This window comes from Molothrus ater, chromosome 24 (genome assembly GCF_012460135.2).
Source record: "Molothrus ater isolate BHLD 08-10-18 breed brown headed cowbird chromosome 24, BPBGC_Mater_1.1, whole genome shotgun sequence".
Classification (NCBI taxonomy): Eukaryota; Metazoa; Chordata; class Aves; order Passeriformes; family Icteridae; genus Molothrus; species Molothrus ater.
The window spans coordinates 6956359-6969542 of record NC_050501.2 but is presented as its reverse complement, the minus strand read 5'-3'; the positions used below and the strand labels follow the sequence as shown (position 1 = coordinate 6969542).

General features: G+C 66.0%; 2 protein-coding genes across 6 annotated transcripts; one reads left to right on the top strand and one right to left on the bottom strand.

Moving 5' to 3' along the window:
• Nucleotides 1-3404: 3404 nt before the first annotated feature.
• GPR3 (G protein-coupled receptor 3) lies at nt 3405-5977 on the bottom strand. 2 transcript variants are annotated; one of them, XM_036397272.1, is made up of 2 exons: nt 5870-5977; nt 3405-5425 (listed from the first exon to the last, which is right to left on the bottom strand). In XM_036397272.1, exon 2 carries the CDS (start codon nt 5263-5265, stop codon nt 4276-4278), a length of 990 nt encoding a protein of 329 aa, XP_036253165.1. In that variant the 5' UTR covers nt 5266-5425; nt 5870-5977; the 3' UTR covers nt 3405-4275. The 2 variants fall into 2 exon arrangements, with proteins under 2 accessions (XP_036253165.1, XP_036253166.1); XM_036397273.1 differs by lacking the exon at nt 5870-5977 and adding an exon at nt 5715-5810.
• A 2046-nt stretch (nt 5978-8023) lies between these two features.
• On the top strand, nt 8024-13161 carry CD164L2 (CD164 molecule like 2). 4 transcript variants are annotated; one of them, XM_036397085.2, is made up of 6 exons: nt 8060-8209; nt 9672-9776; nt 10149-10226; nt 10395-10460; nt 11070-11235; nt 11894-12754. In XM_036397085.2, the coding sequence occupies exons 1-6, from the start codon at nt 8125-8127 to the stop codon at nt 11907-11909; spliced, it is 516 nt and encodes a 171-aa protein (XP_036252978.1). In that variant the 5' UTR covers nt 8060-8124; the 3' UTR covers nt 11910-12754. The 4 variants fall into 4 exon arrangements, with proteins under 4 accessions (XP_054373212.1, XP_054373213.1, XP_036252978.1 ...); XM_036397086.2 differs by lacking the exon at nt 11894-12754 and adding an exon at nt 12761-13161 and having other exon boundaries at nt 8073-8209; XM_054517237.1 differs by lacking the exon at nt 10395-10460 and having other exon boundaries at nt 8024-8209.
• Nucleotides 13162-13184: the final 23 nt, after the last annotated feature.

The following is a 13184-nucleotide window of genomic DNA, read 5'->3' as shown; positions in this document are numbered from 1 at the left end:
CTGGCGCTGCCGTCCCTGCCCAGGCGGCCACGGGCGGTGGGAGAGCGCTCCCCTCTCCCAGCATCCTGGGAGGGCCCGGTGCCAGCAGAGAGTCCCCGTTCCTCGCACGTAGGTGTGCTGAGATGGCAGCTCAGCCCCTCAGAAATGGCTGACTCCTCTCTGGCGCTCCCGCTGCCTGGTGGGTTTTTCTCTCCTCCTCCCTGCCTTTGCCGTTGCCTACGCGGGTGTGTGGGGAAGGCAATCGGCTCCCGTGCTGCGGATGGCTTTATCTGTAACTCTTCCATCTGCTCACAGCAGCTCACAAATAACCACGGGGTGCCAGAGGAATTATGTTATTTGGAGCTCAAGTTTCTGCAGTCTGGCAGGGCAGCAGCTCTGCACCGGGCTCAGCCGCTCTGCAAAGGCCAGCGCCGCCATGGCCAGGGCTTAAGGCAGGACTGGGGAGGTGGCCAGGGCTGAATTACTCTGCCCATCCAGTTAGACAAAGCCCCAGCCCTGAGCCAGCATGGAAGCCTGGTCCTCTGGGGGCTTTCTGTGGAGAGCAGAGGGTCCTGCTGGCCCCGGGTCCCTGCACAGCCGTGGGCTCGTGGCACGAGGCAGCAGGGATAAAATGGGAGGCTGCTGAGCCCCTCTCCTTGAGCTCTGCTGTCTCCCACCAAGCAGAGCCCTTTCAGACAGGCCTCCCTCCCCGGGAAGCACCATGGATGCCCCAGAGCCGTGGCTGTGGTGGTGGTGGCCGGGGATGATGCTCGAGGCCGGGCTGTGCTGGGAAGTGCCTCCCGCTGCCTCCGGCATTTGGTAAAACACTTACAGCAGGGCCGTGTTTTCTTCATTTCCTGCCTGCTGCCGCTTCCAAGGAAACAAAATCCCCCAAGCTAGGGCTGAGGTTTCTCATTTAAATGTAACCCAGGCCCATAACTGGAGCTGCCAGCCCTCCCCATGGCCCGGCGGTCCCAGGGTGGTGCAGGAGGAGGCACCTCAGGACTCGTGGTCCCATCATGGGCACTCAGTAAGGCACTGAGAGCACAGACCCAGCCCTGGGGTGGGGTTTGGGAAGGGCAGCTCTCAGCTGCACCCCAGGCAGGCCACTTGGGGTTCAGGGTGCCAGGGGGAGGTTTTGCAGTAGCAGCAGCCTCCTTCCCTCCCCCATCTGGCAAAACCCCGGAGGTTTTGGCACCAGGGCTGGAGCAGGGTGGTTTGGGACCAGCCCTGCCTCTGTTGTGGGTGCTGCCAGCTCTCTCACCTGCACGGTGGCCAAGGGCAAGTGCTTGGAGCCAGATCTGGGCCCCACTGCTGCCAGCAGAGAGGGGAGAGAACCCCAGCCCACCCCCCTGCCTGCCCTGCAGCACAGCCAGGCCTTGGAGACAGGAGCTGCCTGTGCCTGCAGCATCTGCTGGGAGCCTGGGAAGGGCTGGCCCTGCCAGATGTGCGAGCACAGCTGGGGTGAGGCCATGCCCACCTCTCTTAGCTCATATTTTAACCCCAAAGTTGGGCTGTTGGTCCCTCCCGAGCCTCTCCTGCACATCCCTGGCGTGGGGGTGGCTGCTCAGCACTCTGGCACCTTCTTGGATGGATTTGACTCTTTTTTATAGCTTCACTTTCTGCCTCTTTCTCCACACAAAAGGGAGCAGGCTGGGCCCTGCTGTGTGTCCCCACCTGCTCCATCCTCCCCCAAAGGCCTGGAGCAGCCGGGAATGGCTCTGGCCTGGCTGGAGAGCGACCAGCAGGGCCCAGGCTCCCCCAGCCCTCCTGGAGCAGGGAACGGCCACAGGCGGGAGCCAAAGGTGCCTCCTCCCCCCGGGAAGGGGCACACGGAGCTGGGCAATGACCCCGTGCTGGCAGCAGGGGATGCCTGGGGGTGACATTCTCGGGGTGGGGGTGACAAGGATTCAGTGGGGGCTCAGCTCCCGAGTTCCTGGTGCTGGGGAAGCGCCTTGGCCTGAGCTGTGATGGCTTCTGGTGCCACGTTGTCACCACAGCTCCTGAGCCCTCTGCCTGCCCCCAGCAGCCTGGGAAGCTCAGCACAGCATCAGCACAGCCCTGCCAGGAGCTGGAATGGGGGGCTGCAGCCCTGTGCCCCCCAGCACTGGCTGTGCTGGGTGGGAGCCTGAGCAGGGCTTCCAGCACACCTGAATGGTGCTGCCTCTGTGCCTTGCACACTCTGGTGTGTCACCCTGTCCCCAGGGGAAGTGACAGGGAGCCCGGGGAGTGGGAGGAACTGGATGGGCTTGCACACCGTGGAGAAGCTCCCTCTGAAGACATCAGCAGGGGAGGCACGAGGGAGAGAAAAGCAGTTTCAGCTGCCATGTGATGTTGATATAAGAATCACCAGGTAAAAACTGCCCCTGAGCACAGCAGAGCTGGGAATTGCAGGATTTTTCACTGCTGGGGGAGGTAGGCTTGGGATTCATCTCCTGAGGGATCTCAGCGGGGCCCTGGGGTAGAATGAACAGCTCCACCCTCTGGCTTAACCTCACTGGGGACAGGGGGAGCCCGAAATTCCCCATCCCCAGCCTGAGCCCAGCCCTGGGAGAGCAGGGGACAATCTGTGGGGCCCTCGGCCCCCCCATTCAGCCCCACCTCCCTCCCCGCATCACTTGCTGGCACAGCCCCTGCCAGCGCTCAGGGAAATCTGCATTTCCTTTGCAATAAACAGCCGCGGCCCTCGGGGTTGCCACCAGGTCCCGAGCCAAGGCGAAGCAGAGCCTGGGGGCCGCAGACACCCCCGGCCCCGGCCGCGCCCAGCCCCGGGCTCTGCCGCATCCCAGCGCATCTGAGATGCACAAATTCCCGTGGGAGCCCCGCTGGCCCGGCCGGGGCGGCTCGGGGGGCGCGCAGGGCGGTACCCGAGGGGCCGAGCTGCCCTAATTAGCTCTGCCATCATTAACCCGCCCTCCCTGCCGCCGGCAGGCAGCTGGGGCCGCCGGGGGGCTGCTCGGATCCCATGTGAGCGGCGACTCTGGGGATCTCAGCGAGGGGTGCTGGGCACGGCCCCCGTGCCCCCTTCACCAGGAGAGGGACCGGGAGCAGAGCTGGAGGCAGAGGCGCCGTTCCCCTGGATGGAGGGCCCAGGCTGCACCCCTCGGATGGAAGCCGTGAATGAGTCCCTGCCATCCCCGGGTGGGGGACGTGTCAGATGTCACCAGCAGAGCCGGATGCAGCCCCTGTGCCTGCTGGGGCTGTGAGGATGAGGATGGTCAGGGGCCTCCGTGCTGCTCCCCCCGGGCCAGCTCCTGCTAACAGGATGTGATGGGTGCGGGAAGCGCTGTCACTCGGCATCTCTCATCCGGGAGCAGGGAAACGGAGCAGGGATGGCCCTGGTGGCACTCGGGAACCTCCCCCTGCTCTGCCCCCTCGGGAAACACCGTCCCACCCCCTCCCCAGCATCAAACAGCCGCACCTCATACCACAAATTGATTTATTCCCCTACCAGAGTTGTAAACAAGAAGCAGCCCCCCCACCCTGACCCACCGAGGGTCCCCATCCCGAGGGGTCCCCATCCAGAGGGGTCCCCATCCCAGGGGGTCCCCATCCCCAGGGGTCCCCTTCACGAGGGGCCCTTCACGAGGGGCCCTTCACATCCATCTCCCCAGAAATGTGCAAATCCAACCCCAGTGCAAAGAAAGGCTTTGGCAGGGGGAGCCCTGGGTGCCGTGAGGGGGGGGGGTGGCAGCACACAGGGGACCCCAAAACTTGTGGGTTTGGGGGTGCAGAGGCTCGGGCAGCCCCCCCTCCTGAAGGCAGCGAGCACTAGAGGGCAGCAGGGCCCAGCACTGGGTGCGGGAGGGAGGCATGGAAATCAAATTAAATAATAATTCAAATACCGATAAATAAATAAATGGGTGGCTGGAGAAGGGGGGGAGGGGGTTGAGTCCCTCCTCCTCTGGCAACGAGTCTCTCCTCCCCTTCCCCAAATGTATAAAATATATTCTGACTATCTGAGGTAAATAACAAGGCTGTAAAAAAAACAAGAGTGGGGTGAACGTTCCTGGCGTTTCCCCACCCTTAAAAAAATAAAGCATCATAAATAGTTTTAAAGAAAATATGAGGATCAGCCCCCTCTCTCTCACACATAAATATAGATTATATTATGGATAAAAAATATGTCTTTCTCTCTATTCAAAAAGTGGAAAAATAGAGGAGAAGAAGGGGTTGTGCCCAAAAAGGACGAGGCTGGGAAGAGCTGCTTGTTTCCAAGAGCTCCTGCATGAAAAGGGGGCATGAGAGCAAATCCCCCGGCTGCAGTGAAGTGAAGGTGAGTGAGGGATGGGGGGGTCAGACGTCGCTGGGGGAGCGGGAGCGGAAGGGCGGCGAGGGGGAGACGCAGCCACAGCACACGGCCCACAGCACCTTCTGGATCTCGCGGTTCCTGAAGGCGTAGATGACGGGGTTCAGCAGGGAGTTGTAGGTGGCGGGGAGCAGCGTGGCGTAGGTGTAGAGCGCCGGGGAGCTGCAGTCCCCCAGCAGCCCGTAGATGGCAAAGGGCAGCCAGCAGGACGCCAGCGTGCCCAGGATGACGGCCGGCGTGGCGATGCCCTTGCGCGTGCTGGTGCCGTAGTGGGAGCTGGCCAAGAAGTGCCTCTGCACGGCGATCTGGTGGGCGTGCCGGCACACGATCCGGCAGATCTGCACGTACAGCTGGAGCATCGCGGCCAGCACCGCCAGCAGGGAGGCCGAGAGCAGCACCAGGTGGCTCTTGGTCAGCGGCCTGACCACGCTGCAGGCCGACGGCTCCGCCAGGCAGTTCCAGCCCAGGACGGGCAGCAGCCCGTGGCAGATGGAGGCTCCCCAGGTGAGCATCAGCATGATGTAAGTCCTGGTGACCGTCCTCTCCGAGTAGTAGGTGAGGGCGTTGTAGAGGGACAGGTAGCGGTCGATGGTGATGGCCAGCAGGCTGCAGACGCTGGCCGTGAAGGAGCCGACCAGCAGCCCCACGGTGAGGAGGCTGACGGCCTCTGATGGGATGAAGTACACAAAGGCAAAGTGCAGGATCAGCCCCACGCCTGCCAGGAGGTCGGCGGTGGCCAAGCTGCCGATCAGGAGGAACATGGGGGCGCGGAAGGCCGGGGTGTAGAAGATGACCACCACCACGATGGCGTTCTCACAGGAGATGATGGTCCCCGAGATGCAGAGGACAACATCCCACGGGTTCAAGGCGAGGGGCTGCACCACAGACTCCAGGTCCAAGGAGCTGCCGCTGCCATTCCTGGCTGAGAACCAGCCTTGCTGGCCTTCGCTGGAGTTGGGGGGCCCTTTCTCCATCATGGTGGCAGAGGCTGGCCTGCAGGAGCAGCCCCTCAGCAGCTGCTGTCCACGAGCTGCCCCGATGGGACAGTACTGCCTGCCCCCAAAAGTTGTCCTCAGGAGGGTGGGCAGAGCAGTGGAGGTTGAGAGTGCACTCGCTGCTTGCTCCGAGGGGATTTTTCTGGATGAGATGGTTTAGTTTTAAAATAAATAGGTGAATAAAGGGAAGGGAACACACGCGCGCACACACACACACACACACACACACCACCCCTGCTCCTGCCTGCCTTAGCTGCTGGGGGTTGGGCACTGCCTGATTTTGATGGGTAAATCCAGGGGAGCAGGACTGGCAGTGGAAAACACCGAAGTGAGGGGATCCCGGCAGCAGGTAAAGGGGGTCCCCCTGCCCCCCGCTCATCACCCCGCGGGAGCAGACCCCCTCCCGTCCCCACCATGGCGTCCCTCCTTACCCGGGGGTCTAGCCCTCCCCGGGCCGGCAGCGCAGCGCCTGGACCGGCTGGGGGGGCACGGCCGCCCCTCGCCACCCTCCCCGTAGCGCGGCGCTCCGCCAGAGCGGGGTCCCCCTCCGCCGGGGCCGCCGGTGCCGCCGGTGCCGGGCACTCACCTGCCGGGGCTGCGCGGGGCCGCCCCGGTGCCATGGGCGCCGCCGAGTTATAGCGACCGGACCGACCGGGGGCCGGGGGGGCCCGGCGCGGGTGACTCACGGCCCCCCGGCCTCGCCGTGACGTCAATGCCGCAACGGAGCCAATCAGCGCCCGCGCGGGCAGCGCGGGAGCGCGCGCGCCGCATAGTAATCGCCGCTCATTCATAAAAACAGCAACAACCGCCCCCCCCAGCCCCGCGCCCCCCCCAGCCCCGCGCCCGCCCCCGCCCGCGCCGCCCCCGAACCCAGAGGGACCCCCGAACCCAGAGGGACCCCCCGAGCCCCCGAGGGACCCCCCAAGCCCGGGGCACCACCGTGCTGCCAGGAGGGAACGGGGCACGGGGCGGCCTCGGCGCTCTCCCCGCAATGCGGAGGTTTGGGGGCTCCGCTGGAGGGGGCGGCCCGGAGCAGGGGGTGCGGGGTGGTCGAGGATGGGTCCCGTCCTGCCCCCGCACGGCCGGGGCTGCGCTGCGCCCTCCCCTCCCGGTGCGTCCCCGTGGGACGTTCCCACAGCCGGGCTGAATAATTCAGGGCCCCGAGGAGCGGGAATGCCCGGCCGGGGGGGCTGCGGGGAGCTCTGCCCCCGGAGAGGAGGAGGAGGAGAGGAGGAAGGACAGGGCTGCGCTCCTCCAGGCTCTTCCCCCGCGCCGGTTCCTCGAAGCCGGCGATCTGTCCCCACCGAGGAGAGAGGGGGTCCCGGAGAGCCCGGGCCGCGCTACGGCTCTGCTGGGACCCCTCGGAGCCCGGGCAGGGACCGGAGTGTCCCGGGCACGGCCCTGGAGCGGGCAGGGAGTGCGGGGAGTGCGGGGCGCTGGGCACGGGCCGGCTGCAGGCACACGGAGCGGGCAGGTGTGTACAGGGCGGGCAGAATGTGCAGGTGTGCGGTGTGTGCAGTGTACACGGTGTGTGCAAGTGTACAGGTGTGTACAGGTTTGTGCACAGGTTTGCACAGGGGTACAGGTGTGCACAGGGGTGCAAGTGTGCACAGGTGTGTACAGGGGGTACAGCTGTGTACAGGTGTGTACAGGTGTGCACAGGTGTGCACAGGGGGTACAGGTGTGTACAGGTGTGCATAGGGGGTACAGGTGTGTACAGGTGTATATAGGTGTGCACAGGTGTGCATAGGGGGTACAGGTGTGTACAGGTGTGCACAGGTGTGTACAGGGGTACAGGTGTGCACAGGGGGTACAGGTGTGCACAGGTGTGTACAGGGGTACAGGTGTGCACAGGGGCTACAGGTGTGTACAGGTGTGCACAGGTGTGTACAGGGGTACAGGAGTGTACAGGTGTGCACAGGAGGTACAGGTGTGCACAGGGGTACAGGTGTGTACAGGTGTGCACAGGGGTGCACAGGTGTGCACAGGGGTACAGGTGTGCACAGGTGTGCATAGGGGGTACAGGTGTGTACAGGTGTATATAGGTGTGCACAGGTGTGCATAGGGGGTACAGGTGTGTACAGGTGTGCACAGGTGTGTACAGGGGTACAGGTGTGCACAGGAGGTACAGGTGTGCACAGGGAGTACAGGGGTACAGGTGTGCACAGGGGCTACAGGTGTGTACAGGTGTGCATAGGGGGTACAGGTGTGTACAGGTGTATATAGGTGTGCACAGGTGTGCATAGGGGGTACAGGTGTGTACAGGTGCGCACAGGTGGGTACAGGGGTACAGGTGTGCACAGGAGGTACAGGTGTGCACAGGGAGTACAGGTGTGTACAGGTGTGCACAGGGGTGCACAGGTATGTACAGGTATGTACAGGTGTGTACAGGTGTGCACAGGGGGTACAGGTGTGCACAGGTGTGCACAGGGGTACAGGTGTGTACAGGTGTGCATAGGGGGTACAGGTGTGCACAGGGGTGCACAGGTGTGCACAGGGGTGTGCACAGGTGTGCACAGGTGTGCACAGGGGGTACAGGGGGTACAGGGGCACACCTGTGCAGTCCGTGCAGCCCCGGCTCTCCCACGGCCGATGGGTGCTCGGTGGGCGCTCGGTGGGCGCGGCGGGGGGGACGCACCCCGCGAGAGCCCCCCCAGCCCCGGGCCGGGCCCGCCGGGGCGGGGCGGGGCGGGACGAGGCGGGGCCGCCCCCCCTCCCCCGCCGCCGCCGGGGCCGCCTCCCGCGGGCGCGCATCTGCTCCGCTCCGCTCTCCCGGGAGATCCGCGGGCGCAGCTCCGCCGGGACCGTGCCGAGCCGGGCCGAGCCGAGCCGGGCCGGGCCATGGCCCCGCCGGGCCCCGCGGCGCTGCGCTGCGCGCTCCTGTGCGCGCTGCTCTGCGCGCACGGACCCGCTCCCACCCGCGCAGGTACGGCCGGGGGCGCGGGAGGGGCACTCGGGCCTTCGCAGCTCCGGGGCAGCTGAACTTTTTTGTGGGGGTTGGTTTTTGCCAGGGGTTCTCTCGCCCCCACGGGACCCGGTTGCCGAGCTTGGTTTGGGGGAGAGGGAGCCCTGCCCCGCTGCCGGCCGTGCTCGGGGGCTGGGACCCCCGAGGGCCAGGGGGGTGCGCTGGGCCGCAGCGGATGAGCGGCGAGCAGGGCCCAGGCTCCTCCCCAGAAACTGTGGGGATCTCGTGGTGGGGAGAGGGGAGCGGAGCCGTCCCCTCCTTTCCGAGGTGCTGCAACTCCGGGCATTAATTACACAAACCCCAGGCTTCCCTCTGCTCCCCCGCTCCCATCCCCCGGCTGCTGCAGTTCCCACCCTGACTCGTCCCACGCGTGCTCCCCCTGGGAGCGGGGGTGCCCCGGGCCGCCCCCTCCCTCCCCACACCTGGCGGCAGGAGCGGGAGCTGGCAGCGCTGCGCTCGCGCGTCGGTTCCTGCGCCTGCCGCGATAAAAATAAATTATAAACCTGCCTAAAGCCTTGCGAACAAAGTCCTACTTTCCCATTGGCTCCCGGCAGGTCTCCAAATGCTGGAGGGGGGGCCAGCGGCGTGCCCACCCCCTCCCGTAGCCATGGCAATGGGGCCGCAGCATCTCCGCTTCCTGCCCTACGCCGCCAGTTGCCCCCTTGGCTTTTCCTAGGAAAGATGGGAAGGGGCTTTTCTCCCAGCCGCGCAGGGTTTTTGGGGAGCCCTCAAAGCTGGGGGCTGCAGTGGCGGCTCCAAAGGGAAGCGCTGCCGGCAGGGCGCCCTGTGCCCGTCCCATCCCCTGGGGAACGCCAGCCCCAGCAGCCCCCGGCGAGCCCTGCCAGGAGGGTTTGCCCTGCGAGCCTGAAACACCCGCAGCGTGGGGAGCGGCTCCCGGCTCGTTCCCGGGATGGGGAAACGCGGGACGCGGCGCGGGCAGGGCTCCCGCAGCCTCCCTCCGCAGCCAGCGCTGTAAATTAATGATGAGCGCGAGCGGGGGAAGAGCAGCTCCGCAAACAGCGGTGACTCACCGCCCCCCCGGCCGGGAACGGGGGTCCCGCGGGATGGCCGGGGCGGGCAGAGCGGGGACACTGCCCGGGTGACCCCGGCCAGGCCGGAGCTGCTGCTGTTCTCATTCCAGCCTCCACCAAGGATCCCCGACCCCGGCGCTGGGGGAGTTTCCTGCGTTGTGGGTGATGGGGGAGCCCTGTGTGAGCTGGGTGGGCGCTGGCAGCTGTGGCTGTCCCCTGGCTGGATGCTACAAACACCCCATGGGGACGGGTTTGGTGCTGTGGGATGTGCCCTCATCCCTCCTGCTGCACCATCAGAATTGCCCCTCCGTGGGGCCGGGGTGCAGCCCCCTCCCCAGGGCCGCAGGGTGGGTGCTGGCCCTGCCCTCACGGCCTCTCCCTGGCTTTGGCAGGAGAGTGTGGCAAGCTGAGCTCCTGCGAGCTGTGCACCACAGCTGTGCGCTCTCACAACGGCACCGGCTGCGTCTGGGTGGGCTGCGGGACCCCCGAGGAGCCAGGTGAGGTGAGGGGCCCCGAGGAGCCAGGTGAGGGGTGAGGGGCCCCCGAGGAGCCAGGTGAGGGGCTCGGCTGGGTGGGCGCAGAGAGGGGCTCTCAGCAGCGCCCCAGTGCCCGGGGCTGGTGGCTCTCAGCACCCTTGGGTGCCCAGGCCCAGCTGCTTTCCCCATCTCAGCTGCTCCCAAGGCCCTGCCTGGGGCTCTGCCCTGCGGGTGCAGCTCTGAGCCCCCGCTCCCAGACCCTCAGGGGGATGCCCACCCTGGGAATGAAACCTCCTCATCCCAACCCCTCAGGTGCCCCGGGCAACCCTGGGCCTGGGCAGCCCTGGCTGCCCTGCTTGGGATGCCTGGAAAACTCTGCTCCTCTCCCCCCAGGAGCAGGGAGCTGCGTGCAGAGAGGCTCAGCAGTGCAGGGGACCTGTGCTCTCTACAACAGCAGCGCCCTGTGCCGAGGTAACCCCGAGCCCAAACCCCCCAGACCCTCTGGCCTTTGGGACAGAGCTGCTGCCAGGGCCATGGGGCTGAAATCCCATCACCGGGACAGGGACCGGCTGCAGGGGAGTGGGGCAATGTCCCCTGACACCCCTTTTACCCCCTTCCCTCTGTCCCTGCCTTCTCCAGCACTGAAGTCCCACACGGAGGAGCCTCCACGGTCCCATAGCAAGGAGCCAGTGACACACTCCACAAGTTAGTGGCTCTGGGGAGGGGTGGGAGGCAGTGGGATGGGGGTCCTGGGTGCCCCAGGGACCAGGGACTTGTCCCAGCAAGGCTCTTCCCTCTCTAGCTCACGTTCTTTTGGGAGGGATGAGCAGAGCTGAACTCGGTGTTGGGCCAAGGGATGACCCGCTGTCCCCAGTCACAGCCCTGTCCCTGTCCCCCCTCTGCACTGGGCCATGCAGTGGCTCATGGCACCCATCAGCCCGCCCCGAACAAGCCCTGATCCCGGCATTGCTGGGAATTGCCAGCTCCAGCCTGGCTGGGAGTGGAGCAGGAGCCTCTTCCAGTAAGGGGGAACTGGAGAGCACAGCAGGAAACCGGAGCCTGGAGCCTGCTGAATTATTGATCCACTGGGATCTTCTTGCTGCTGGCTCCTTTCCTGCAGCTCCAGCTGCTCTGGCAAGGGGCTGAGCCCATCCCAACAGCCACGGATTGGTGGGGACATCCCAGCCCCAGGCTGGCAGCTGCCATCCCTCTCTGAGCAGCCCCAGACCCCCTCTCTTTGGTGTTCCCATCTGTGCTCGGGGGTGCCAGCAGCCCCCACGGCTCCCCAAAGCCCCCGTTTTCCCCGGCCCCCAGGGACCACCACCACCAGCGCCCCGCTGACGGGCAGCCCCGAGTTCCACGCGCCCGGCTTCGACACGGCCAGCTTCATCGGGGGCATGGTGCTGGTGCTGTGCCTGCAGGCCGTGGCCTTCTTCCTCTTCAAGTTCATCAAGTCCAAGGACAGCACCTACCAAACGCTGTAAGCGCCCCCTGTGCTCCCCGGGGATCCGGGAGGGACGGAGGGGGACCCGGGACAAGCCCCCCCCTACAGCCAGGACTGGCTCACCTGGGCAGTGTCCTGTGTCCCCAGTGCTGTGTCCCCTCTGTCCTGTGTCCCCTCTGTCCTGTGTCCCCAGTCCCGTGTCCCCAGTCCCGTGTCCCGTGGCTCTTTGTGCCAGTCTGTCCCCACCCTGCAGGGGATGATCTGGGAGATGGAGGGGCTCACATCCCCCTGCCTGTCCCCTTGTCTGGCTGTCCTGCCCCCTCTGTCTGTCTGTCTGTCTGGGCCCTGGCTCTGAGCCCCGCCTGGGGCTGGGAAGGTCCCAGATGTGTCCCTCGAGCTGCCGGGGGGGGTCCCAGATGTGTCCCTCACAGCTGCCGGGGGGGGTCCCAGATGTGTCCCTCACAGCTGTCGGGGGGGGTCCCAGATGTGTCCCTCACAGCTGTCGGGGGGGGTCCCAGATGTGTCCCTCACAGCTGTCGGGGGGGGTCCCAGATGTGTCCCTCACAGCTGTCGGGGGGGGTCCCAGATGTGTCCCTCACAGCTGCCGTGGGGCTCGGTGCTGTCCCCACTCCCCAGGATCGCTGTGTCTGATGTGGGGCCGTGGCCCCCTCTCTCTTTCCTTCCACGCTGCCAGAGAGGACAACCAGTAGGTGCTGGGCAGAGGGGAGGGGGTGTCCCCCACCCCCAGAGCTTCGCCCTTGCCTCGCCCTCCCCGGCAGAGGGGGACGTGGGCCCTCCCTGCTGGTTTGCATGACGGTGTTTCCCAACTGGTTTTGCTGTTTCCTGTCGGTTGTTAGGGAGGGAAAGGAAGGGGGTCCCCCCTCAGCCCCTTTCTGGCATGGAGCCCCTCGGGGGGGCAGCCCCATACAGCCCCTTCTGCCACCTGAGTGAGGTGTCCCCAGCGTCCCCAGCCCCACCCTGAGCCTCCTTGACAGCACAGGAACCGCAGGGCTCCCAGTTTGGCCCCAGTTTGGCCCCCTCCCTCTCTCAGCACCCCCTGCCCCACCGCCTCCCCACAGCCTTGAGGCTCGTGGGGCCGGGGGGTCCCCTCTTCCCCTCGTGGGCTCCCGGGTGCTTTTCCCTGCAGGATTTTGGCCGGAGCACCCATCCATGCCCGGATCCCCCCATGCCTGCCAGAGGAGGGGAGCCAGGGCCTCGCTGTGTGCTTTTGCTGTGCCTCTGTGTGCTCTGGGGGGGCTCGGGGGGGCCCTCTCCCCCACCCTCTTTCTGTGTGCTGTTTTGGGGAGGGGGCTGCGTGCCGTGTGCTGTGGGGTGACACTTGTAGCTCGGGCTGCCCCCATTAAACTCTGCCAGGTGGTGTCTGTGTTGTGTCCGGGGGTTGCTGTGGCTGGGGGGGTGCAGGGGACCCCCCGTCCCTCCCTCTTGGTGTGGGTGGGCCCTGGGACACCCCAAACCCCTCCCTGGGGCTGTGAGGGGCTGGGACCCCAGGGTGGAGCCCCCAGGACCTTTCCTGCTACGCCTCCTCTCTGTCCAACCCCAGGATCTGAGCTCCTCCAGGCTGGGGGGTCGCTGTCCCCGGCCCCCCCAGGTGAAGAGGCCACCGCTGGTGTCCCCCCTGCACAGCCCCCCCACCACGACTATGCAAAGCCAGGAGCCCAGGGCGGGACAGGCACCCCCCTGCCCTGCACAGTGCCTGGGGGTGCTCCGGGGGTCTGGGCCCCCCCGGCTGCTCCCAGGGGTGCAGCCGGGCCGGGGGGGCCCCTCCAGCCCTGAATTCCTCCTTGGGCCCCCACCCTGTGCTTGCCATTCGCCCAGGGCACCCAGGGACCAGGGGACACGGCCATGGGGGGCACTGGGGGACCCTTGGTGGCCCCAGCCCCACACCGGGCAGAGCCCGAGCTGGAACAGGGGGACAGAAACCAATAAAGGATTTTCCTGTAATTTCTGGTGTCCGTGTCATTGTC